At 44.8% G+C, this 26,991-nt stretch overlaps 5 protein-coding genes across 8 annotated transcripts in view; 3 read left to right on the forward strand and 2 right to left on the reverse strand.

Moving 5' to 3' along the window:
* The first annotated feature begins 2,491 nt into the window (after positions 1-2,491).
* Positions 2,492-6,606, forward strand: LOC105561802 (mRNA-capping enzyme). Its single transcript, XM_012012118.1, has 3 exons — positions 2,492-5,125; positions 5,222-5,354; positions 5,436-6,606. The coding sequence occupies exons 1-3, from the start codon at positions 4,212-4,214 to the stop codon at positions 6,159-6,161; spliced, it is 1,773 nt and encodes a 590-aa protein (XP_011867508.1). The 5' UTR covers positions 2,492-4,211; the 3' UTR covers positions 6,162-6,606.
* LOC105561816 (transducin beta-like protein 2) lies at positions 6,526-8,376 on the forward strand. Its single transcript, XM_012012141.1, has 6 exons — positions 6,526-6,532; positions 6,935-7,158; positions 7,349-7,535; positions 7,624-7,809; positions 7,886-8,068; positions 8,150-8,376. Exons 1-6 carry the CDS (start codon positions 6,526-6,528, stop codon positions 8,374-8,376), a joined length of 1,014 nt encoding a protein of 337 aa, XP_011867531.1.
* Positions 8,377-9,910: 1,534 nt separating this feature from the next.
* Positions 9,911-17,897, reverse strand: LOC105561805 (cell division cycle and apoptosis regulator protein 1-like). 2 transcript variants are annotated; one of them, XM_012012122.1, is made up of 15 exons: positions 17,691-17,897; positions 17,073-17,200; positions 16,650-16,921; positions 16,305-16,559; positions 15,722-15,985; positions 15,422-15,647; positions 15,006-15,283; positions 13,969-14,224; positions 12,918-12,983; positions 12,639-12,842; positions 12,334-12,513; positions 11,908-12,258; positions 11,382-11,751; positions 10,945-11,288; positions 9,911-10,868 (listed from the first exon to the last, which is right to left on the reverse strand). In XM_012012122.1, exons 1-15 carry the CDS (start codon positions 17,746-17,748, stop codon positions 10,581-10,583), a joined length of 3,540 nt encoding a protein of 1,179 aa, XP_011867512.1. In that variant the 5' UTR covers positions 17,749-17,897; the 3' UTR covers positions 9,911-10,580. The 2 variants fall into 2 exon arrangements, with proteins under 2 accessions (XP_011867512.1, XP_011867511.1); XM_012012121.1 differs by having other exon boundaries at positions 15,722-15,988.
* On the forward strand, positions 17,859-19,354 carry LOC105561817. The gene is made up of 3 exons (XM_012012142.1): positions 17,859-17,883; positions 17,936-18,060; positions 19,006-19,354. The coding sequence occupies exons 1-3, from the start codon at positions 17,859-17,861 to the stop codon at positions 19,291-19,293; spliced, it is 438 nt and encodes a 145-aa protein (XP_011867532.1). The 3' UTR covers positions 19,294-19,354.
* A 524-nt stretch (positions 19,355-19,878) lies between these two features.
* Positions 19,879-26,991, reverse strand: part of LOC105561807 (elongation of very long chain fatty acids protein AAEL008004) — a 30,540-nt gene continuing 23,427 nt past the window's right edge. For all 3 annotated transcript variants that reach the window (XM_012012129.1, XM_012012130.1, XM_012012131.1), the window contains exons 4-6: positions 25,284-25,421; positions 24,555-24,797; positions 19,879-24,144 (exon numbers count right to left, since the gene is read on the reverse strand). In XM_012012129.1, the coding sequence (XP_011867519.1) occupies positions 23,788-24,144; positions 24,555-24,797; positions 25,284-25,421 (738 nt within the window). In that variant the 3' untranslated portion in view covers positions 19,879-23,787. The remainder of the gene's footprint in view (positions 24,145-24,554; positions 24,798-25,283; positions 25,422-26,991) is intronic.

Below are 26,991 nucleotides of genomic sequence, written 5' to 3' on the forward strand. Positions count from 1 at the left end.
TCATCCTTGGCGGCCCCCCTGACTCGTCTTCGGAATATTTAACAATCGTCCCAGCCGAATACGATCGCCCGGAGGGAGACGCGGATTCTACGGAACATCCGAATGTCGCGCCGTTTGCAAACTCGCGGAAAGGAAAGTTGGGAAGGAAAAGAAAACGAAGCTCCCGTAAACCCTCGTCGCCTTATTTGCTTAAAAAAAAACGGCAGCCAAAAGGATTGAGAGACTTTTACCGCGCGTTACAGCAAGATTAGATTCAAACGCCTCTGAAATTTATGATCCTCTCGTACATAATTTCGTGTGAAATCATAATAAATCGCAATGAAATCGTATCTAATAAATCAAGGGGAACGAGGTGAGATCTGAACAAAGTGTGTTAGTAAAATCTCACCTCGTGTCCACCTTATCGCGTAATTAATGCGAAAGAAATCGTGAGGCTTATTCCATAGAATTTCCAATTTTGCTGCACCCATTTTTATATCCTTTCCGTTCTGCAAATTGCGACTAAACAAATCTCTCTCTCTCTTTCTCTCTCTCTCGCTCGAAAAAGCCGCAAGTAGTACGTTTTGCTCGCCGCGAGATAAGGTGTTTACCGTCGCGAATTTCCTTTCGGTTTCGCGTGTTTATCGAGGGTACGACAATCTTTGTTCGCTGTCCGCACGAACGCGTTTCCGCCGGAAGTTTATCTTCAATTCAAGTCTAAGTATCCTCTAGCCGGCCGTGGCTTTCGAAGGGGGAGAACAGGTCGCTCGCATTGTGGCCGAGCTTAAAATCCGGCGCCACGGCGACGAGAGTGCCCGGTACCGCCGGCCGGCCTCCTCTCGGGGCTCGCCTTAACGAGACGTCAAATAGAAAGACGCGATCGCGCTTTCTCCGGTCGCGCGTGTGTCATAACGCGCGGCGCACGGAGATCTGCTTTTCCATTCGTGCCGCTCGTCAATTCGCCCCGGGCGATTTCGCGCCGCCGCGGAAGCGCGAGGCCCTCGGACCCGCTCGCGTCCCGCCGAGAGATTCGAATTGTTCCATTTACGTCGCCTCTGCGCGGGCTAAGTGGCCCCCGAGTCGAAAACAGCAGTTTTACAGGCGAACCATTTTAAACTTTCAATCGGCTCGCAGCAGCTATACGGCCACGTGGTCCGCTAAATTGTTGTTTTTGCCCTTTTCGTTTTCTCGCCTCGCTAGATCTCTCGGCGTAACGTGAAAATCGTATTTTTCTCCTAAGCGGCTCCTTCTCTCTGCCATGGCTAGTTTTAAACGAAACGTAATCCCTTCGCACTGGTCTCTGTTTTTGCAGATTTCGGTAACTACACCTTCGACGCTTTTCTGGATAAGCGCATACCCCTGCGCTTATCCAGAAAGCCTGCTTTCGAGTTGATAAGTTAGAAAAACGGGGGCTCATATTTTCGACTCGCGTCACTTTTCTCGCGCGAAAGCGATGTACTTTCGATAATCGCCCGAATGAATTCAAGCGGCTGGAACGGCCCGTCGGATCGGACGAGTCTCTCTTCTCGAGAAAGACGCGACGGGAATCACGCCGCCGCTTCCGTCGGGGGTTTTCACCGCGACGTGTCCGAACACTTTCCGGGCAAAAATCTCGGAAGCGGCATCGCGATCGCCGTTGTTCTTCTTTTTGATGAAAGGTGACCATAACAGTACAATATCGTAAAGGATTATTTAACGCCAGTAATTGAATTAACCAATGTAGAAAATCGCTTGACGACCCATGGCTGGCAAATTCTAATTAAAGAAATTCGAGAATTGGAGAAAATATCGGCCAGTGCATTTTTAATATAACCAACACTGGACCAATGTTAACCCTTTTCACTCCTATGTCGAGTGTGACTCGACATCAGTTTTTATCTCAGGAGCTCCTTTGTCGAGTCTCACGCGACATTTTTTCAAGTCCAAATCAATAGATGAAATATAACTCGGAGCGCAAAGGGTTAAGCCAGTGCACTGTGCTACTAGGGGAAGGGTTCGGGACCCATACAGCACGCGTGTCTAAAAGACATCGTTAAGACATCTTTAAGTCGTCTTTTAGACATACATGTCTAAGGGCCTGAGCAGAATGGCTGTCTTGTACTCTTAACACATAAGACAGTTATTGGCCGCGTTCAGCAGAAGAAGCTGCTTTGCAACTGCTGCATTTCGTGAATCTCATTGGCGCATGCTCTTAACTTCACTCAAGATTAAGAGAGTGCGCCAATCAGATTCACGAATTTTACAACAGTTGCAAAGCAGCCGTTCTGTTCAGGTCCTAAAAGACGACTCAAAGACGTCCTAAAGATGTCTTTTGGACACGCGCGCTGTACGGGGATACATCTTGACACGGCCGAGAAGAGATCTCGGTGCCGATCACCCTGGATCGTGCTACATTCGCTCGAACCGACGGTGAGTCACGTTCTACGGAGCTCGTCCTCGCGAATTATTCCCGGAGCGGCTTTTAACGCGGCTAAATTCGCGCGCGGCAGCGAACAAAAAATAAAAGGGGGGGACTGGCCGTGGCGCCGATGACACGCCACTGGCTTTCAAGGCCGGAATATATTTTTCTTCGCCGGCGAACTACTGCGATTTTTCGGTTGTCGACTTGCGCGACTCGCTCCCGTGCTTTCTATTCTCGGCGGTATATAGCCGTGATCCGCGGCTGATGTTCAGCCGAGGGCAGCGTATGTTTAGTGTATACATGTTTTGTTTACTAAGAAGTCGAACGTCCGAGGCTCAGGATTTCGGTTCCAAGATTCCCGAACGCGTATCGCGGAACTTCTCGGGATAGGCTCTGAGCGTAATTGTTCAGTTATTTCCTAAGTTTCAATCGTGCCCTTTAGGGAAGTAATAGTACAATGCACTGTGCTATTATGCCCGTTCTACACCCAGGGATGATCCTACTTGTGGCTTCATCCGAGTGGAGAAGTTTACACGGGCATTTCAGTCCGAGTATCATACTAAAGCCCAATGTCCACGATGCTAGAACTTGGTCCAAGTTCTAGCATCGTGGACACAGGCCTTAACAAGGGGATCGGGCAATGGCCGCACCGATTTTCTCCAACTTTGTATACATATGTTTAAGCTTACGATCGGCCATAACTGGCAATGTGTCTTTCAACGCATAAAATTTATTGCGAAAAATATTACCGGGGTTTGAACCTGGACCTCCCCCTTCCCTCTAGGCGTGCGTCTCAACCAGTTCGACTACCGGGGCATATACTGGATACATTTTTCGTATACAGTGAATTTTATTTCGCGTCCCAGCCTTTTACCCTGAGAGATGGATCTCGAATGTTTTATCGATGGCGGTGCACGGTTTTGTACACTCGAGTACTTCCACGCGTAGTCTCTAGAGCGCGCTAAAACGCGGAGCAGCGCTGCCAACCGAATCTCCCAGCGAAGCTTTAAATCCCCAGCGGCTCGATCACGAAAATCCTTTTCCTTTAGCGTGAATCCGTGAGAGCTTGAAAAACTTTATTGAACCGATATTGCCTTCGAGAGACGCGTCGTCTCTCGTCGGGATAAATAAACTGGTCAATCTCTGGGCTGCTTTACGCGAGAAGATGAAAATGATCGAGATTAAAATGACCCTGCGCTACGATGGGCCAAGTCCGAAATTTCATAGCGTCACGTTGAGACGTTGTTCGATAAGATTCCAGATTTGACCGGTCGTCGCGCAAGGTCACTTGAATCTGGATCACTTGGATCTTCTCGCGAAAGCAGCCCCGAGGTGAGAAACCGGAGGGACGCGCGTCTCGACTCGCCTCTCGAAATCCAACGTTCGTATTTGGCGCGCGCCGCCCGCGTCCCGAGAATCTCGCGAGATCGAGAGATCGTCGCGATGGGAAAATGACAAGCCGCGTAGCGCGCAGTTGCACGCAATGGCGGTCACCATGGTTGATGTCGTTGCTTACCGCATGTTTTGGTGACTCCGTCGTAGCGATGAATTGAGAATCGGCTCGCCGCATCCATTCCAAGGATCCCCTTCCGACCTCGGGCCGAGTGCGGGCTTCGGTGGCGCGGCGAGGTCGCGCCGGCAAGTCCCGCGCGCCGCGGGCGACGGTTGCTCCGGGGGCGAGGAAGTAGGTTAGACCGCCGTGATTCTGGCAGTGACTATCTTTGATTTGACTTCACTATCCCTCCTCGCCGCGCGGCTAAGCGAGTGAGATGCTGGCCTGCTTGCCGCAGGACCCCGAGCCTGCCCTTTCGCGTCCTTGAGCGCCGGAGAGATGTCGGGCGACAGCAAGAACTTGCGCGGGGTGCCACCCCGCTGGCTCGACTGTCCGCGCAAGGCGATGCGGCTGATCCAGGGCAAGTTTCTCGCCTTCAAGACGCCCCTGTCCTCGGCCTACGACAGCCAGGTGCCCGAGGGCTGCCGCTTCAACGTCGATATGTTCTTCGCGAATCTCAAGAGCCAGAAGCTCAAGATGGGCCTGTGGATAGACCTGACCAACACGTCCAGGTTCTACGACAAGGAGAGCATAGAGGAGTACGATTGTAAATACGTCAAGCTGCAGTGCCGCGGCCACGGCGAGACCCCGTCCGAGGAGCAGACCCGCGCCTTCGTCCAGCTCTGTAGGAACTTTATCGCTCACAATCCCCTGGACGTCATCGGCGTGCACTGCACGCATGGCTTCAACCGGACGGGCTTCCTCGTAATCAGCTACTTGGTAGAGGTGGACGGTACCAGCGTCGACGCTGGTATCGCCGAGTTCGCCACCGCGCGGCCACCTGGAATTTACAAGGGCGATTACATAAAGGAGCTCTACCAGCGGTACGACGACGTGTCGGACGCGCCGCCGCCGCCCGCGAGGCCGGCCTGGTGCCTGGAGTACGACGAGGCCAACGTCGCGGACGCGGACGAGGGGCCGAGCACCGACAACGACAACGGCCGGGAGGAGAAGGGCAAGAGGAAGAGGCGCGAGATATTCAATAGAAACCCGGTGTTCATGGCCGGCGTACCTGGCGTCACTCCTGTCCTGGAAAAGAAGAGGCTCTTTGGAATCCAGGGCCGAGTCCAGGAGATCTGCGGATGGGAAGACTCGGGGTTCCCCGGCTCCCAGCCTGTGTCCATGGATTGCGACAATCTTACGCTGTTACACAGAAAGCCGTACAGAGTGTCCTGGAAAGCCGATGGCACAAGGTTAGTTGGAAGTGTATTTGTGTACGTTAACCGTCACTTTCAATATCGCTTTGTATATACAAGTATGAAAAATATAAATAATAAATTTTTGTTTAGGTACATGATGTTGATACAGGGTGACGGAGACGTATTCTTCATAGACAGGGAAAACAGCGTTTTTGAAGTAAACGGTCTGACATTTCCACACTTGCGAGAAAACCGCGGTCTGAGAGATACCCTGTTGGACGGAGTGAGTTGCAACAGATGTTTCATAGAACCGCGAGCTGCGTAGATTAGAGCTGTATCTGCAACAAGATTTTAACTTTTGCAGGAGATGGTGATTGACAAAGATAGGGGCAAGAATATTCCTAGATACTTGGTGTACGACGTTATTATGTACGACGGACAGGACGTTAGTAAATTGCCGTTTCATCCTGATCGGTATTTCATCATCGAGAACAAAATAATCGCCGGCAGGCTAAGGGCGATGAAGGAGGGACGATTGATAAAAGAACGGGAGCCGTTCTCGGTGCGAGTCAAGTATTTCTGGGACGTGACGCAGAGCAAGAGCCTGCTGGGCGAGAAGTTCGCCAAGCAGCTCTCTCACGAGCCGGACGGCCTGATATTTCAACCCGCCAAGGAGAAGTACTGCACGGGAGTGTCCGCGGAGGTGTTGAAATGGAAACCGTTGTCGTTGAACTCCGTCGACTTTAAACTCAAGATTGTCACGGAAACGGGCGTGGGGATCCTGCCGCGGAAGATTGGCCACCTTTACGTGGGAGGATTGAAGACGCCGTACGGCACGATGAAGATTACCAAGCAGATAAAAGATTTGGACAACACGATTGTCGAGTGCAAATTCGAGAATGGCCAGTGGCTCTTCATGCGCCAGCGGATAGACAAGTCGTTTCCTAATTCCGTCGCGACCGCCGAGTCCGTGTGCAAGAGCATCAACAAGCCGGTTACGAAGGAGCGGCTTCTCGACTTTATCGAGAAGTACAGATTTGCGCGGGACGACACGGATCTTATGCCACCGCCGAATAAGAAGCCAAGATAATCTTGGGATGCGCTATATTATAGAATTCATAACTGCGTCGCGATTTTTACAGTTTCAATCATTGTCCGAGGAATGAAAACTTAGAAACGTTCTATATTTATTTAATTAGAGTGTAAGCAGTTTAAGCTCAAAGGGACTTTAATTAAATAGGCAACTTTTTATTATAGTTGCGGCCAATTTTACTTGAATTTTTAGGAATGTTAAATAGGTTGAAAATATCAGAGTGCATGATATCTGTTTATTTGTAGAATAAAGAGTAATATGTAAGGACATTTGTTATGGACCCCAACGTTAAATTTTGTGATAAATACGTACCGTTTTAAATCAGGATTGTCTTCTCATCAGGATATTTCGTTCAGTTTCCATGAATTGTACGTTCGACGATTATTGTATATTTTGATGAATTGAGATTATTAATTGTTGAATAAAACTTTGTAATAACAGATTCACACTTCACAGTTACTTATCCTACATTATTTAATTAATCGAATAGTAAGACGTTCACTGTACGTTTATTTCCCTTTTTTTTAAATTTGTTACTTCCTCCTAGATTAATATTATATTTGTAATATTGCAGTACCTTCTCCGTCATCCGATAGTTTTCCGAGTTGAGTACAATTGAAAAAAAAAATTGCTCGTGAAAAAAGAAGTACAAAAATGCAGAATAGAATTTCACAGGCTGTCCGGGGAAAATTTAAAAACTCTGGCAATATTGCATAACGTAGTCAAGAATGCTTTTATGTGCCACGCATTAATCCAACTTAATTTTGCAGATCGCACCGTGTTGCTGTGGTACGCGAAGGACTTCACGTCGAAAGATCGCAAATCTCTGCGCGTTAACATAGAATTCGATCACGCGACTCTGATACGCTGGTCCCCGGACGGCAAGGCGTTCATCATCCACAAAGCTGTGGCAAATGCCATCGAGGTGTACAAGATCGCGAAGAAACCGGACGGTCACTTGGCCTCTGCGACCAAGGCGCTGGAGTTCCCACAGGTATCACGATCTCGTCTCTGTATCATTTGTTTCAAATGTTTCCTTCTATTGCCCGTACTTCTTCTAGAAAGATTTTCTCAAAATATAATAACGGATATAACAGAGTCATTTTATTTTGCGCTGAACCAAATATTATTTACGACTTAGCTATTGTATAGATCTGCTTATGCCTTGTGTATCTTTTTATTAGCGTCACACTGACGATGTGGTTGGGATGGATATCGCGTGCACCGGGAAATACATCATCACGTGCAGCAAAGTGAACGATCTTATTATATGGGACTTGAAAGGACAGACGCTGGCGACGGTGGAGATGCATCTGGGATCTACTTATCGCGCACGCATATCACCTTGCGGTCGATTCGTCGCTGCCTCGGGTAAGGAGAGCTGTCTTGCCGTTCAACAGAACCTGGTGGTGAGACAAGTGTACGGAGACTTTAATAGGATATGCGTTCCCTTTGCAAGGCTTTACACCGGACGTGAACGTGTGGGAGGTGGTCTTCAGCAAATCTGGGGAGTTCAAGACTGTGACTAAGGCGTTCGACCTCGCCGGGCACACGTCCGGGGTTCACGATTTCGGCTTCAGCGCCGACACCAGTCACATGGCCACCGTGTCCAAGGACGGGACGTATCGTTTCTACAACACGAAAAGTAATAATATCGCCGGCAAAACGTTTAGGGTCTGTGCGTACGAGATTGTTGCGCGACGCATCTGTTCTTCTTTCAGTCGAATTCGAAAAGGGAGAGGATCCGCACGTTTTGATGACCGGCACCTGGAACACCGCGGCACCAGCGAGCCTCGTCCTATCCCCGAACGCGGAGGTTCTCGTAATCGCCCATGGATCGTCCATATCTTTCTACTCGACTATCACCGGTGCTCTGGATACCACCATAGAGGACATCTTCTTCGGTAAAATTATACGCAGATGTCACACGTTGGTTTTCGCGACGGTTTAGAGAACTTGATGAACTCTTCGATACTTTCTTGTAGGGCCCGTAACATGCTTGGCATTCGACGCTATGGGGGAATACCTGTTGGCTGCGGGCGACAAGCACATAAAGATTTTCCGCAACGTCACTGGGTACCGAACTGCGATAGAGTCTGCTAAGCGCAAACTGGAGCAGAGGCAGACACAGGCAACGAAGGAACGTCTGGAAAAGATGATTCGCGATAACAAGGAGTTGCTCGAGAAGATGGGGGAGAAATGTCCAGAGTGACATTAATTCGCTCTCGCCCTCCTATTCGTCTTACGACGAAAATTCATTGAAGATATAAATAAAATTATTATCTCGGGGTCTATATATAATGCTTTCTATATCATATAAATATTAACACATGAATTCACCTATTTTCTGCAAATAAAGATAATTTTCGTATGCATGAATCTCCAAAACGTTTGATTCTTAATGTCATCTACAGTGAATTTACACGTACTTGGGTAAATTTTGGGGACTTGTGTAGGCGACATTGAGAATGAACGGTTTCTTAACTTTATCCCATTCTCACGTTATTTTCTTGACTCATTATTTCGGAAAAATTGTTCAAAAACTCGCGTTCCACAATAACAGAGTAAATATGATAAAATTAGATGTTCTAAAAAGGATTTTTGATGCACAGATTGCACTATATTTTTTCATAAATTGTGAATAAAATATGACAAATTAACAACCTGTGGTTCTATATTTGTCTCGAGTTCCATAAGAACGGTATTAAATTTTATTAAAAATTAATAGATATTCAAGCTTAAGTACGCAACCGCATTAAGTTTCAAGACTAATCCGAATAAACAAAAGTTATTGTTTGTATTCGAGAGCGAATCGGTGTATGCATTATAAATTGTTACGCATACGTTACTGTTTAAACAATTTTTATTTTTACCGTCTTATTCTTGACTACCATGTGCCCAAGGAGATTACAGTTATTTTTAAATTAAAGGTTTCTATAACGTTGACACATTCACAGATTCGGAACTGCTCGCGTATTTTATGCTCTTATTTTATACTCACGCATAGCGCTACTTTCGTCCTTTTTTTTTTGACAAGAATGTGGCCTATTAACAAACTACAAAAAATTTCTATATAATAGATAAACTATGTACAAAATAGTATCCTTGGCATTATGAGTTGCAAACTGCAAGTCAGGGAGATAGAACGCGGGCATCGCGCATGGATCGCTCACGTTCGAGAACACGTTTTTGTGAAGTATATTTTTTTTTGGATAAATGTGTCTGACATTCGGTGGACGTTACAATGCGTAACTTAAAGAATATTATGAAATCGTACTTACTAGATTAGGCTATGAAAAGAAACGCTCATTGAATTGCTTTGAAACTGTATACATTTTTCAATCTACAATGTACGAGAAGAAATTATTGTTATTGCTGCGCAGTAACAAATACCTAATTACTCTCGAAATTCTTGAAAAATTTTGTTCCTCTTGGATAAATTTGATATAAACTTCTTTTTCATAAACATACTCGAAAAGGATGATTCTTCAAATACTTCATGCTGCGTTGATTACATCATAAAATCAGCAGCACACGATGCAAGAAAAAACGCAATAATACAGATATATCTGAAACCAAATATTGTTATAACTTTACGATTGGTATTACATTTATTGCATTAAATATTTATTGCGTTAAATCATGTATTATATGTTAGAATTAAAATTATCAATCTGTTTCCATTAGGAAAAATATATAGTTTAAAAAATGATGAATAATTCGATAACAAAATGTACTTTTAATTTAACGTTATGCTGTTTAATTATGTTATATTATAACTTAAATTTAAAAATACACAAAAATATATCGAAACACGCTCTTACGGTTAAGTTAAATTCATTTAAGAAATTATTTGATGTTTGCGTAACATAGACAAGTGATGGAACAATGATGGAAACGTTTCGTACGAAGTACATATTTGCGTTACTATTATTTTCAGTAAAAACCTTCACGAGCTATTTATCTGAATCAAGTAACTGTGGTGTTAACATAGTTTTGAACATATAACAATGGTGTATCAATATCTGGCACTTAATGGCAGATCAATGGTATTTTAAAAGCCCCCTTTTTAAATTTATCCATTTTTTTTTCTGAATGATGCATAAAATTGCAACGTAAAATATTTTCCTATCTATGAACTGTTATGCATGACTTTAAGTGCTTCTCTATTTTTGTTGTTTGAAGATGCCACCACATATTATCACTCGAGTGGAAAAAGTTACAAAATCGAGTCCCAATGACGTAATTTTTGGTATCGGATGAACTTGTTGCTAGTTGCATCTGCTTTTTCTTTTTTCGTGTCACTAACAGCACACGTGCGTGCACACGTGCGTGCACACGTGCGTGTGAAATAAGATTAGACTTTTATTCGTGTCGGTGCAGATATCGTCTACTATAATAAATAGATAATATGCTTTATTTCTTCTCCTTGTCCGCTTCGGTAATTTCTCTCTTGACAGAAGTTTTATTGTCAGATTTCTTATCCTTGTCTACATCGACGGGTTCCTTTTTCACTTGGACTTTGTTATCTCCCCACCTGGTGTCGGTTTTAAATTTGCTCTCCATCTCGGAACCATTTATCTCTCCGCTAACCTTTTCATCTTGAATTTCTACTACCTCTACTTTTCTCGTATCACTCTGCATCATTTTGGCCGCTATGTGATACATATTCTTTACCGCAGTTAGATAAGTATGGCAATCCGTCTGTAGGAAATGTAAGGAGATGATATTCCGTACTCTTTGCAAATCAAATCATGTAACAGAAAACGAGTATACTTACAGAGACTTTCTTGAGCTTCTCATCTGAGCCCCGTAATTTATCTTTGTACATTTTCAAATCTTCCGAAAGACCCTTAATACTATTAGTTTGTTTTATAGACTTATCGTTGACTACAGTTAGCTCATGCTGCAATTCCATCATACGATCCTCGGTATCTAAACGCGCCTTCTCAGATCTTTTCAACTGACTGACAAGTTTTTCTACATCTAGCAAAGAGCCTTTGTACATAACGATACCTTCCGGAATCGTTTCTTCATCAGTTCTTTCTACGATACAATCCTCTCTCCGCGCTCTTTTCGAGGGCGGTCCGCCACCCACAAATACAGGTAACAATTTTTTATTTCCTGTAAACATATAGTAATAATTAAACTTAGTCGCATGTTGGGTGTTTTCATATTATATGTATATAAGGAAATGTGAGAGGAGATGCACATTACCGAGGGCAAGTGAACGCAATATGTCCTCCTCGTTCTCCGCTTTGGTGAATTCACCCTTGTCGCCTTCCTTGTCATCTTTTTTCTCATCCTTTAAGTCGTCCTCTTTCGATTTGTCTGTTAATTTGCGATAATGCAGAGAATCTCTTGTAACAACTTTTTGTACTAGTTTCCGTACTTGAGCTCTAGACAAGTTCAATCCCAGGGTATAAATAAGTTCTTCAATATCCTTGTCAAATATGTATCCACAATGCGTCTGATCGAAATACACGAACGAGAGTAAAAGGTAAGGATCATGCGTGTATAATTTCGTTTTTCTCTTCTTTCCGTCCTTATCCTTGTCTCTCCTACCGTCTTTGACGGAATCATCATCCTGTGTAAGTGATGACAATGTTTATAATTACAATTGATCTATTATTATATGTTACAAATGTTACTCATTTGCAACATATTTCTCGTCAGTTAAAGAAAATGTTTTTATACGAAACATGAAATGTGAAATGTAAAAAATGAATTCTCTTTCTCTTACATCTGATTCGTCATCTTCATCTTCATCTTCATCATCATTTTTCTCCTTTTCCCTGTCTTTGTCGTCCACCTTACATTTGGCGTCTTTGTCGTCCTTCTTATCCTTGGCGTCCTCTCTCTTCTTATCGTCTCGCTTTTCATCCTTCTTACTGGATTTCTTCTCATCTTCCTTCCTCTTATCGTCCTTCTTGTCATCTCTTTTATCATCTTTCTTATCTTTTTTCTTGTCTTCATCCTTCTCCTTGGTCTTTTCGGGAAGGCTGGACAACGAACGATAAATACGGAAACCGTAATCCCGCATCAACATTTCGTTGAACAGTTCCGCGAACAGAGATACTTCAAAAGAATGTTCCTACATATTCGAAAGATTGTTGTATAAAATGTCATTCTTGAAATACGTGAAAATAATTTCTAAAATATAAGATACCTTGGTATCTTCTGGTCTGTAGTCCAACAGTACGCTCAAAGACATCACTGTGCAGTCAAATTTGCCACTTTTAGCCATTCTAGACGGATGAACGATAATGTGCGATGAATCGGGCAGAGTGTACCTCTTCTCGAGCACAGTACGTTCGCGTTCATAAAGCTTCCTCTTATCTTCATCATGCTGTAAACAATGCGAACGAATAGATATTAAAGACCTGAACTATTCTCAAGAAATAATTTTATGTACTCAATATTCATGTCTCCAATAAAACCATTCAAGTGCATATACGCATATTTGCTGCTTACATCCTTATTATCTCTGAATTTTTTCTCGTCCTCTTCTTTTGACGGTGGCGAGACGTCCTCTTCGTTTTCGTCCGCCTCGTCTTGCCGACCCTCCTCTTTGGCTTGCTCGGATTTTACTGCCTTCAAAAGTCTGGCTAACAATTGCGACTTTAAGCCCTTCGAGCTTAAATTACGAGCTGCTAGCTCTTGACGTAGTTCATTCACCTAGAATTATTAAGACATGTTAGATTTGAATTTGACAGCGCCAGAATAGAGATGGGATTTGTTTGAAGTACTAACATTCATCGATTTGGGATCTAGCTCGGAATAGTGCGTAGGATCCTTTTTCTCGGGCATCGAGTCGTCCTGGAAAAAGAAAGTACGCGTTATTAAAAGAGAAGTAAAAAGCCCAGAGAGAAAACTACAAAACAGAAGCAGCCCCTATAACGAAACGAAACCACTCCCTCTTCATTCTTTCATCACTCTCTCACATTGTAACGATATACACATATCTTCATTCACGATGACCGTCAAGTATGACTCAAGTAACTGCTAGAATCTCATAGTGTCCTGGCTCTGGTGTCTGTGTGATCGGTAGGTTATGGATAATATCAATAATGTTGTAGTATAAAACGATGATTAAATGAAAACTTTTGAATGATTTCTCAATGTTGGTGAAGGTTTCAGGAAAGGGAATGGCTCAGCTGCGCTCTTCTCCGAGCTAGGCTTGCTTGCTTCTCTTGTTAATGCAATGTGACTGCCATTGGCTAAGGGAGCGATACATTACCCGTCGATCCTCGTTTGCGACATTTAAAAGCGTTTGTATTAAGAGTTGTTAATTTACACATATAAAACGGTGAGCTTAATATAGTTATGTACATACAGACTTTGCCTTATTAAAAGTTTTACGTATCCGACGCTTTAATTGTGCGATGTCGTCAAATGACTTGTCCCATAAAGCTAAGACCAGCTTATCTTACGGAAGAAGTCAAGTTCACAGACTCTGTCACTGAGAAAGGGAACCGGAGTCTAACAGTCTACCAACGACGCAAGTACCTTGGAATAATTTTACTGTCGTCTATCGATGAAGAATACCTCAATACGTTAACCCGAGATTTAAATTAAGACTTCAAAATCGACGAGTGCGATCTGTTGCGCGAAAGAAACCAAGGCAAGATACAGTCTCCGAGATAGATTAACTTACTGATAGGATCGATGGACAAGTATAGCCTATTGAAAATCCAGTTTAGTAATGGGGAGAAACGGTAGCACGAATATATATATATATAAATATATAATAATGTAATAAAAAGGTAATATAAAGTAATATATGGGATGATGTGGGCAGTGCCTTTTGATCAGCGGCGGCAGCCTCATCAGTCTCATTGGCAGCGTCCAAATCGTCGGGATTAGAGGCGGCACGCAGCAGCTTTCGCTCCAGTTGTTTCTTATAGTTGAGTTGCAGCCCGTCCCATTCCAATCTGGTAGGTACACAGCTCCAAACATCTGGGAGAAATAGTATGACGGTTTCAACGCGAGAGGGTACCACTCGCCCGGACTTGTGGGTCGTTTCTGCGCGTCTGTAGTAGAGTTCCAGGAAGCGGTACCTGTGCCGCAAGGAAAAACAATACGCAAACGTCAACTCAGATTAATGCCGCTTAGCGTTGCCTTATATGCTAAGTGTTCGCTCGCTTGTTCGTAAAGCCCACGCACTGCATACAAAGCCACGTACAGCGCACAACGTAGAGACCATTTGAGAGAGAAAGCACAACTCAGTGGGTCACAATCATATAATAATAGAATAGTGATGATTTGTCTGCCGCGACACTGCTCGTGTATCGTCGTCGACGGAGGGGGGGTGTGCTCGAAACCGGGATCCAGTGCAGCAACAATCTCCATCGGTCGCTCGTGTTTAGAATAAATACATACCTCCACTGCAGAGATCGAGCTACAATCTTAGTTTACCAAGTCAGAGAACTGATGTTAGAAGTTACTCTCTGTCGAGATCGTGGATAGTACACCTATCGGATAGATATCTTAACGCCATATAGTGTTCTGTCTTGATTTTTGTTTTTCGAATAACTCGTTTTGAACGTTGTAGAAGAAGATAGTTCTAGAGAAATGTAGCCCTAGACAATTAAGAAAAAAAAAGAGAGAGAGAAGAGGACGAAACTTTTTAAAAAATGAAGAGTTCCGCAATTGTGACCTTTTCGGTTTGTAAAGTAGTAACGACGGAAGTACACAGGGTGTGCAATATTAACGGGCGGAAGAACTCGGTGATATCACATTGCTCTTTGTAACAAATCGGGGCTTTAAAAAAAAGCTGCCTATGAGAGTGCTCCAGAGACGTACATTCAACGAAAGGTATTTCTATTGGAAAAGACGTACCACTGTGTGCAACTGGACAAATCTATGCCGGTAAGCGCTTTACAGGTCCTCACGGCCGTCCTGATTAACACAGACGGATCTTTTTCAGGATTAGGACCGTCCAACGAGGGACTCCACGGCCCACCTATAGCCATTGTCTCGTTTTTGCCCCGCAAGCCTACTAAGAAATTTATAAGGCGTGTAGGGTGAACGTAATCGCGATCGGGATCCCTGTCCTCGGAAACGCCACAACACCTTTTGTATATCTCTTCCATGGCTGGCATGGATATGAGCATGACCTAAAAATAATTAAGAGACATTCAATACATGAAAAAACAATTTCGACATAACGCGTATGTATCCCGACTTGTATCGCGCTAGAAATCTCGGCGCGCTTGTATCTCGTCATCTAACGACGACACAGCTTCTTGACAGACCTTCGCAGAGAATAAATAATCGGCATCCGATGGTTCTAGTACTGCTGTATTTTCATTACACGGATCGACATCTTTATGCATAACGTGGAAGGAGCACGGTTTATTAAGTGTGAACGGCATATGCGGTGGAAAGGCATCGACCCATCTGAAGTTAGTGGAAAAGAAGTCGCTAGGAATGTACATATTTTGATAGCGTCTTCTTATTTCAAGAACGTCTGCTTCAGGCCTGTGATAAGAAGCAGCAATAAAACTCGGCCAGTGGTGCGCGTTTCGTCGAGACAGATTAATCGTTGCACTTACAGGTCAAGCGCAATTTTCGGTATTTGAACCATGTAACGCGGCACGACTCGTGTACGCCGACGAGGTCTCGGCGATTTGCTCCTCCTGGTCCTCGACGGGCTCCGGTCCTCCTTCTTCTCGCGCTCTCTTATTCGTTCTTCGCGGCGTCTCTTTCTCTCTATCTCCTCGTCGTCGTTTCTCCGCTCGCGGGGCGATCTTTCTCTCACTCTACTGACTTTGTTACGGTTGCTGGTCGTGTTGGAATTAGTCGTGCTTGTCGTGAACCTACTACAATGGAAAGTACAATTCCGTCGATGAAATATCGCGTGCACGTGACGCCCACTTTGAAACTCGGACTCGGTTTCAAAATCTATATTCGGATTCAAAGCCTCGATTATTTAAAGCCCGTCCTCAACGACCGTCTTCAAATTAATAAGTAGATATCGAGTAGGGTCGGTAAAGTCAAATTATTTAACATCAATATTGTGCGAGAGGATTCGAATATTCGATATTTTATACGCAAATTCAAACGGCACTACTGCGTATCGCAGAAATGCCGATCTAGATCGCACACCGTTGTAGCCAGTCAACGATTTATCGTCACCTGTTATTAGGATTTTCGTTGGGAGGAGGTACAGCATTGTAAGTGCCGGACGTCCTGTTCGGCTGTTGCTGTTGCTGCTGCTGCTGCTGACGGTTCGGCTGGTTAGTCTGCTGAGTGTTGGCGTTGTTGCTATTATTACCCATGGGCAGCACTTGTATTCTAGTGGCGTTCCATTTGAACGGCATCGAAGGGTTGTACGATGCCTCTACGAGCACGCGGTCTCCCACTACGGGATTAGATCCCTTCACGCACGCGCTGAAACAGAGCGGGAAGGAGACTCGTTGGAACTCGTGTGCAAAAGTGAGAGAGGGAGGAGACGGGAAGAAATTAATCGAGTTTGCTCACCCAGTTTGAAAAAATACATCTTCGTCTACAAATCCGAAGTTGTCGTGTACTTTGGTAACTGTACCCGTGAAGACTCGCTGTTTCGTCGACGACGAAGGTACGTTCTGCTGAACCTGCTGCGGAACGCCAGCTACGGAGGGCTGAAAGGCGTTGGTGTTCAGCGCACGCGGCGTCGGGTACGAAACGGTAGCAACCTGCGGATACAGCTGTCCGGCTATACCAGACGACAAATTCGAGCCGAGAGTGGCCATGGATGCCATGGTGATGTTGGGCTGCGTGCAAATGTGAAAGTTTTGTGTCGGTTACATGCGTCCCGTTACAATCCCAGCGAGCGCCCAATGCAACACGCGTGTTACATCACACTGGCGTTCGCTGGGACCGATCAGACACCGGAGCGAGAGCGCCGTGCCGCGACATGCCCACCTGCTGCAATCCCAGACTCTGCGGGTAGACCTGCTGGGTCTGCTGCTGGTACTGCACCATGGGCTGCCCTCCGATGCTGCTCATGGCCTGGCCCAGCATTTGCTGCTGGATGTTTTGTATGCCTTGTCCTGTCGCAGAGACAACAAAGATCATTGTGCGCGGGCCCTGTATGTATCCCGGCGACGCCGATCTCCCGCGTGACAAACAAGTTTTAGCCCGTGGCAAAGGTCGCGCGCGGCGCGATCGACAACACGGAGGATCAACCTGGAGGGGGGGGGGGAGGGGAAACAAGAGAGACGAGCGTCTCCCCCGGGAGCTCCGGAGGGAAACGCGGTGCGCGCGCCACGGCGACGGCACGCGTCGACGCGGCTTGTGTAACGGCGGCCAAGGGTGCGAGGGGGTCGAACGCGGGTGGGACGGACAGGAGAAGGGAAGAGATAATAACTTGGCAGCCTCTTCCGTCGCACGTTGCACACGGAACGACGAGAGGGGGAGGGGGGGGGGAGGGAAACCGCGACCGATGCACGGGAATCCGCTGATTCGTGTGGCGAGGAAAGGAAGAAAAAAAAGAGGGACACGCGCGCGCGCGCGCGCGCGACGTGCACGCGTCGCTCTCACCTGCATTGCGGACCCAGGGCGGGTTCTTGCCGCCGCCGAACGGCGACAGGTTGCTCATTCTGCGAACGGGACGGGCCGACCTCGCTGGGCCGACTGCGTGCGGACGTGTGCGTAACGCGACGGCGGATCTGGCAGGCACTCGCGTACGGCGTCCTTCATTCGGGCGCCATGTTTGCGGGACGTACTGCTGCGCGTACTACGCGAGTCGCTGCGGCGTCCCGGGCGCCCGGGGAGCCGCGCGGGAGAGCGCGCGCGGCCGCCCGTCGCTTCCGGTCGCCTTCTTTTGTTCCTCGCGAACGTTCCGAGCGCGCTAGGTGAAGACGATCGACGGTCCTCTCTCTTGCCGAATAATTGCGGTATCGTGCGAAAAGTAAGTAACGTAGTTTAGCGGGGACACTTAGAGCCGCTGGTAGTAACGCGAGCGCGGACGAGCTGCGAATGCGAAAGGATTCGCTGGGAAAACTGCACGAGCGTGTTCTATGCGAAATGACGGCGGCTCGAGGGAATCTTTGCCTCGATCGTTGTCGAAACGACATCGATACCGTCAAATTGACGTCGATTCGACATCGATCGACGAATCATTTCTCACTGGGCGGTCTCCGTCCCGGTCAGAAATGATTCTCGTCGATCGACCGTGTCATTTCCGACTGGGGTGTCGCTTCCCAGTGAGAAATGATTCGACGTCGATGTCGATCGACGAATCATTTCTCACTGGGAAGCGAATAAGCGTCGCGTGTCCTGCAGCTCGCGCGCAACGCTGAATTATCATACGATCGCGCGTGTCCTACCTGACCGACGGCCAGTTTGCTAGACTGACTCGCGTCGTACCGAGGGTGAAGCTGTCGCTGAAGTTTTTACGGCCGTTGACGGAGTCCCCGGGGCGCAATTGCACAATTGTCGAGCGGCGTCGCGACGCGCTCGACGAGGAAGTATCGGGCGTAATCGGCGCCGTACCGAGACGTCTGCCGCAGTAACGTTTGCTCTATCGCGTGAACGTGAGAGTTCGCTCGCGTTGCAACGCGAACGGTAAGCATAGCGTAGATCGCAACGAGAATACATCCTCGCGATGCGCATAGACCGTGCGAAGCCGGGCTGCTTTCGCGAGATCAAAATGATCCGGATTAAAAAATGACCCCGCGCTGCGATTGGTCAAATCTGGAATTTCCATTGAATAAAATTTCAACGCGACGCTGCGAAATTTCAGATTTGACTGATCATAGCACGAGATTAGTACACGAAGGCCACATAATTTGTATATTACACAAATATGTTTTCACGAATCGACGCGACTATATCTTTACGTTTACAATTTTAGGAGCAGAGGTTGCCGAAAGTGCAGAATCGCACCAGCATCCCGTTGACGTCGGGAGCGCCGCGCAATCGTATTTTCGCGATCGCGCGGTCGGGCGGCGTTTATCGGAAATGCGCCGCGGCGGAGGCAGCCATGTTGTCGACAGAGGCGGGAAAGGCTCGGAGAAAGGCGGCGGGCGACGGCGGGGCGGGACGACCGCAGGGTGAGCGATGCGTAAGTTGCCTATTGTCTATTATTCGTTACTTAAAAATTATGTATGCATTCATAATCAGATCAACCTTGCGATATTAATGTACTGAAATGTTTGCAGTGCTCAGCCCATACCCAGTGAGAAATGATTCGTGGATCGACGTCGATCGACGAATCATTTCTCACTGGGCAGAGCACCGAAGCTTTCGGGAACATTTCAGAAACATTGCAACATTGCAACAATGTTTTCTGAAATGTTTCTGAAAGCTTCGGTGCTGTACGGGAGATGAAATAAATTTAAGGAGTGTCTGGCGTTTTAAAAACTTTTTGCCTACACGTAAAGATACTCGCATCAAACGATCTTGTAAGGAAAGTCTTCTCTCTCTCTCTCTCTCTTCACAAGCTTCAGCTTATTCAACGGGACGCTCAGTCTATATTTACTATGCCTACGTTCAAAGTCTCAATTGTGAGAAATTTATTTAATAATTCAACCTTTTACGTATACGGAAAGTTCAGGGTATATGAAAATTCTCGTTTATGCAAATATTAATTAATTATGTTATATACGTATCGTCCTTTCTTAAGAAAGAACTCGACGCCGAGTTCATTTTCAAATTGGACAAATTCCGCAGGGCGCGTGCGTGTCGTCAACCTCCTCGCGGGTAGTCGAGTGTACGCCGAGTCTCCTTTCGTTTCAATCGTTTTATTGTTCTCTCGTAATTCTCCCCAATTATGTACAAAAATATAATGAGAATCATTACAGAGCTCGTAACGTTTAGGTACATGACGCGATACGCTCTGGCATTGTCGCAGTTTCTCGCACTTTCGGCGGATCTCTCGAGTGCGCCTGAAAACATGAAATTGTAAAACGTGACAGCACACACCATACGCGCACAGATCGCTCGTTTCCACATATATGTACACGTGAAAGTGTCGCTTTTATCACTCGGCCTTACACTCTAAAGTCTTGATGCGGATCTTTGCGCTTCGCATGGAACTTATCGTTACGGAAACAACGAAAGTAAAGAATTACTTTAGGAAAACGTAGATGCAACGTACAAGTTTCAAGAATAACGCAATTTTAAATTTGCAAATAAGCAAAGTACAGCGTATATACGGTAGTCTACCGTTTCACACGAACTCCCGGAATTGTTTCGCAAAAATGTCGCTTGAAATACAAGAAGAACGAAACATTAATGTAATTACCTCGTAGTAAATATAGCGGTAGTCACTTCCTCCATAAATAACTAGATTTAGAAAGAGATTCAAGCTGCGCCGCGCAAAAGCTGTCGCGGCCGATCCGGTTTTTCGTTGAAAAAAATATTGCGCGGTCAATGCGCGAGAGACGAACCAAGGTTTCGCTCGCTTACTTAAGTCAATAAGGTGCAAAGTGCAGTAGCAACGACATTCTAGGGAAAGTATTGCGCTCGTTAATTAATTAACAAGGATGAAAGAAAAGCCAGAAAATCCCAAGATCGGGCTCCGCCGACAAAAGTTTTACAAACCGTTTATCGGCGGTCTCCGGCGAGGGAGCGCAAACGTTTTGCGCGATCCTTCGATTCTGTGCGTTCTGTTCGAGCAACAGGATCCGTCGCTGACACTCGGTCATTCAGTTCTAGCACGATTCGCTATTCTCGCTAAAAACAATTAAGATACCCATAAAAAAGTTGCAATTCACGCCGCGTCGTCTATCTCGTCGAATGTTATCCTCCCACGTTCAACACGTTTAATTAGTACTGTTATACCGCAATATCACAACTTAAACAAGACTAAGATGCAACGTAACGCAGTACGTTCAACTACCACCTAGACGTCTAACTAGTTAGGAAGTAACTTTACTTTTTATCGCATTTTAATTGTGCGTAAGATAAAAAGATCTGCGCAAAGCCCTAATCACCAAACGCTCGGGAGAGAACTCGCTAGACGTTTCTCTCGGTTTAGGTCTCCGCCCTTCAATTCCGTGCGCCTCTTACGAAATTTTGTGCACGCTCTTTATTCGTGTTACGGCAGTTTTTTAGATTATGCATATATGCGTTGTCGTTCGTATTTCGCTACAATGGAGACGTGGACCAGAGTCCCCTGGAATCGGACAGTGACGAAAGCTGAGCTTCGAGAAAACAAATAGGTAATGAACGACTCAAATAGACGGTGCAAAATCGGCGACGAGCGCGCAACGCCAATCCCGAAACGCGTCGCGACAACTCGGGAACGTAGGAGACGCGTTTTTACGTGGACAAATTAACTCTAAGCGCATAATAATCTGTGGAAACATACTTATTCTCATTAGCTAATGTTTTTCTAACTCACATTCGGGCTCTGTACGCGCTTTTGCGCGTCTGGATGAAGCTCGGATTGGAACGTTTTACAAATGCGAGATACTCGTTGTACGCACAAATGAGAAGAAAAATGCGCGAACGCTTCTCGGTGGCGACACTCATTTTCGATTGTCTCACAAACTGATCGTCGCTCGTGTATGTGTGTGTGTGTGTACTTTCATGAGGAAGCTCATTCCGACGAACACGATGTAAGACTATAACGCTTTAAATTCTCTCACTTTCGTTCGCTAGAGCTAGCTTATCCGCCTGTAAAAATAGCCGAGGTTGAATTTATTACAGTCGAGAGAAACGTTTTATCATCAGAGATTTTATTAAGTCTGGATCACCATAAATAATATATTCATAAAAATAGGAAGTGTATACAAATATATTAATCTTATAGTGCGACTATTACGATCTCTAAACATTTGCCCTTCCCCCTCGAATATATTCGCGCATGTGTGCGTGCGTGTGTACAAGACATCTCGAGACACATTTGCACTCGCTCGCACTTCTCCGCGACCGCGAAATTTGCGGATTGCGTGTAAGAGAGAGGCTCGTTATTCACAGTGCACGCTCCCTTTCCTGGAGCTTGATTCTACAACAGTAGAGCTTTGTGATTCTCGCGATGAATGGTCGTGTACCTTTTCGGATCGATCAAAGCGCCCGTGTTGCGCCGTGCACGATATCAGCGAGCCGCAGTGCGGCTCTCAACATTGCGTTCGTGCTTGATGACAAAGCGATCAAAGCGACGAACAAATTCTTTTCGGCAGCTCACTCTAGACGTCACCGTGCCACTAGTAGTAGAATCAAGCCACGCGGTGAATTAAATGGAGATGACTTTGATACATGCCGCTAACAATTCGTAAGGTTTTCGTGAAGTTGTGGAACGACGGGCGGTAAAAAGTAAAATTATCAATGTTAAAATAAGCAACGAAAAGTAGAGAGAGAGAGTGAAAAGATTATTAACGTTAAACAGGTTATCGCTATTTAGCGATACAGGACAATATAAATAAAATACATTTTACAAGCAAGATAAGTCTGGGGAACTTAAAATAAAAGCAATTTAGGGGAAATACAAGGTAAATTTGCAATCGTAATAATTAAGGATTGTCATGTTTGGAAAACTGATTAAATAATGGCAAGATAAAGAATTACCGTGGGAAAAACTCGACAAGTTGTTAGGAAAGGGAAACGAGGCATTTTCCAATAACTTATTGGCGATCATTTTTACGAATCCTTTTACAACTGCCAATGTAATTTTAGTCAACTCTGTATACCTCGGGCGAATTCACTCTGTACGAATTTTTTTAAGAACACCGGAGCTTTGAACACAGTCGGAGCTAGAAGGAGACAGAGTCGGTAATGATATTAAAAAAGGGGAGAAAGGGTTTACTATCAGCAATGTGCCTCAATGGGAGGATAATGCCTTGAAAAATTACGTACGACTAAAAAACATCCACACTCGTATTCGACACGTACATTACGTACCAGTACAAAAAATTGCACGCACAACGAACACGCCGCTCTTGCCAGTATAATTATCTAATCAACGACAAATGCTCCACATTCCTCGTCATATAAAGTTATGTGCGCTTTAATGTTATCCAGCCTGTGCTCACGTTCATGAATCCCGTCGAATGCGACCCCCCCCCCCCCCCCAATTCTCTAATCGGCATTGCCAAACTAGTCGCAGTTTAGAGATTTTACAAGTCGCGGCACAATTTTCCGTAACGTCAAATATGAAAACTACAAAGTCTTCTCGTTTTTTTTCTCTTTTCGCTAATGCTCTTATCTGTACTATTAACGATTTCCCGATAGTATTATCGATGTTCTATTTTCTGTATGGCAGATGTCACAAATCACTAGTTTAAAGACCACGCTGTATCTCACCAAGACTCGATAATGAAGATTCCGCAACGTTTTCTTTTTCCTAGCGATCAGCTGCAATCGCGTTTCTCCCTTTTACTCCTATTATTTTTAACACGGACATCGTAACAGCCCTTTCGTCGATGATACTATGTTAGTGAACACAACTACTGCTCTGCTAACAACGCAGAATATTTAACGAGACGTGTCTCGCTTTATACATGCCAGTTCTTTCATCCTCGTCCCTTTGTCCTCCTTACACACGCGTGTAATCTGGCTTCGTGTTCTCACGCCTAAGTTTGTGAACATGTTGCGAAGTGATTTTTCACGATAGACGAATGGTAATTGTAGGTACGATAAGACGAGCGGTTGACCGGCACACCGAAAGAAATGTCCGAGCTTCCCACGTGTCCTAAGCGAGCTTCTTCTCCGTGATGTTATTGTTGGCGACGTAGCCGTTGTTCGTGCCGTTGCTGTAACAGCTGTTGTACTCCTTGTTGTAGATCGTGGCGTACGAGGACACGCCGTTGTGCGTCGCGCAGTCGTTACCATCCAAAACCGGCATGCAGGCCCCACCGGATGTGCCGTTCTGCATCTTCTTCTCGGAACTTCTCTTCGCGCCGCTCGTGTACTTCGTCTTATAGAAATCCGAGAACAACCCGAGGAACAGGACACCGTGCAAGCCGATCCAGATCATGAAACCGCGCGGATAGTTGCACTCGGTGAAGAGCAATTGGAACTGATGGCACATGATCATCACGAATTGTATCTGAAATCAGGAGGACAAGGTGTTAGGTGAGACAATAAAAACTCTATTAATGCATACAAAATTTGTGCCGAATCGCTGTGACCTGAGGTATATCGATGCATTATATTTCAAAGGCTAGAGAAACCTACAGATGGGTGGGATTACAAAGTGAACGTGATTTCAAATTGAGAATTCGGTCGGCGATTCACTTTAATCCGCTTTGTCAATTCCATTAATTTAATTAATTTTATTGGAAACGGTTGTTTTTATGATTAAGAGCTACACATCTTCCGCGAGTGCGAATTTTTAAACGCGTCCACGATCGCTTTTTTCCCCGGCCCTTCGAGTCCATCATTGTATAAGAAAAATCCGCAATAGCTGCTAATTGTCACTTGTAAATTCGTAATAACACGAGGTAATGCTGAACTCACCATTTGCATGGTAGTGAGATACTTCTTCCACCAGAGGTACTTATGGACGTGCGGCCCCACCGCGGCCAGCATGTAGTAGAAGTACATCACGATGTGCACGAAGGTGTTTAGGAGGGCAAAAAATGTGCTGTGGCCGCCCGGTGCAAATTTCACCCCCATCCACACGGAAAAAGGCATTACCCCATGATGAATTACGTGAAGCGTTGAGACGTGTTGGTTCTTCTTTCTCAGAATAAAGAACAGCTACAAAATCAAGCACATTTTTCGGTCACTCTCTTCGCTTCTCTCGATACTTGGATAATTTTGCTTAAAGTATCTCCCCAACGGGTTAGTTTATCAACTCTCTAATAGCATAATAAATGCCATTCCGATTCAAGTTTCGCAAGTTTCATATTCTTACACAATATTTATATAAATATAATACGCCCGTAAACAAGACGGCAATTCTTTGTGCTTTGTAATGAGAACAGACAAGAGAAATAGAACGAGAGGCAAGCCGGGTAGTTTCAATACATCTTTAAAAGTGTAGAAATTAAATGAAGCGACAGATACAGGCGGAGCCAGCTATCTCTCTACAAATTACTCAGAGTCGTCGACAAATATTTCGGACCCGATGCTCCTCGAAATTTATGCTGGTTGTAAGATGAATTTATCGAATGGCACTTTTACGCTTTCGCATCAGCTCCGGTTTATCTTGTATCGACAAGTCAAGTGAAAATCGATACTCACCGTATCGAAGAACTCGGTAAATTTGCTAAAATAGTACCACCAGCAGGTTCTTGCCATTCTGAGGCCCATGGAGCTGGACGAATAATCCACCGGTTGGCATCGGAAGCTATAGCCTTTCAGCCAACCGCTCTGAAGATACTGAAACAATAATATTCGAGCCCTTTGATTACGCTGCTTGACACACACTTTATCAAAGCTGTAATGACAATCGCGTCTCTCATACGCGAGTTCTTCATACGATCATTAGATATGTGTTACGAGATGCGGGAGAATATCTTGGAGAACTGTCAATTATAATCGCATTTAAACGATCGTATTGCTTGCACTTTTCGAAATTATGCAACGCGGAAGCCAATAAAAAGATACGAAAGTTAAAATTTTTTTTTCTACTTAACTTTAACGTAACGTATTATAAAATGAGAAAATCGTTTGCTTTTCCAGAAATGGAATACAAAGTTTACACGAACACATTTACATGTAAATTTATGCAACATTAAAATTACAAAACTCAAATCAAGCGAGCTGAGTAAGATGTTATGCTTTTTGAAATTGTGCTTTACAATTCTAAACGGTTTACAAACGATTGCGAAAGATTGTCTGAAAGATTGTTGCCGGTCTGTTTAACTGACAATGAGTTTCCGCGAATGTACACTGAGAAAAATTTTCATCGGATAAACCAATTAAATAGTATGTCCGATGGTTAATTTTTCCGATTACTTTTTCCGATTAAATTATGGATATATCCGATGAAATTTATCCGATGAAATGCAATTACCGATGAAATTTGATTAAAAAACCGATCAAATTTTTCATCGGATATACAATTTAATCGGACATATCCGTTTGTTATCATGTAATTGGATTATCCGATTATATTTAATCGGACATTTTTCTCAGTGTAAGAATGGACTCGCGTGGTTGAAAGGCGTCGTACCTTCACGAGACCGTTGCGAGGCCGCGGAATTAATTCGCTAAATGGTTCCAATTATATTGCGGAGTTATAATCTGTTCCGCGTCGATAAGACCATTATGTTTGCGGTGTAAATTAGTGTTACACTCCCTACTCTCATTTGTACCGATCCTTAATCGCATTGAGTTACATATAATAACTGCCTAATCGAATCCACAGTCTATGATTATTAACTGAGATTTTAGTGGGTAAGATCAGATGAATTGAGTCACTCAAAAATATGTGATACTTAGGAAAAGAAAAAAAAATTCATATAGATATTAATGCTTTACTTGTGTATTTCTCTTATCCACCAGCAATTAAAAATTAGACCCACGGGGTTGAAGTAGATATCATTCGATCTAGGATTCGTACAAGAGTTTGTTTGAAAATTATGCGAATAAATGTTCATTAGCCGTGTCGTTAGTCGATTACGTTACATGCCTATTACGCCGTGCCTTCGCTCGGAACATCTTCCACTCGAGTTTAAATAACGGATGTTCAACACTTTTTAAATTGACTCTTCATACGTGTTTTCTTCTTGCTTGATTTGTATGCATACTATTCATCTTTGACATATTAGCAGTCTTTTTTTTCTCTTCTTCCATTAATTTCCATTTCGCGCAGAGCAACCGAATCTGAATTTAAAAAAAAACACGAAAGTCCTCTTTAATGAGATAGGCTTCCAATATGAGATAGCAGGTTTTCAACGTCCACATTCAATGACAAATCTTTTTACGCAGCGATTAGACGATCTAG

The sequence above is a fragment of the Vollenhovia emeryi genome, unplaced genomic scaffold (genome assembly GCF_000949405.1).
Source record: "Vollenhovia emeryi isolate VEMERY1.0 unplaced genomic scaffold, V.emery_V1.0 DF939200.1, whole genome shotgun sequence".
Classification (NCBI taxonomy): domain Eukaryota; kingdom Metazoa; phylum Arthropoda; class Insecta; order Hymenoptera; family Formicidae; genus Vollenhovia; species Vollenhovia emeryi.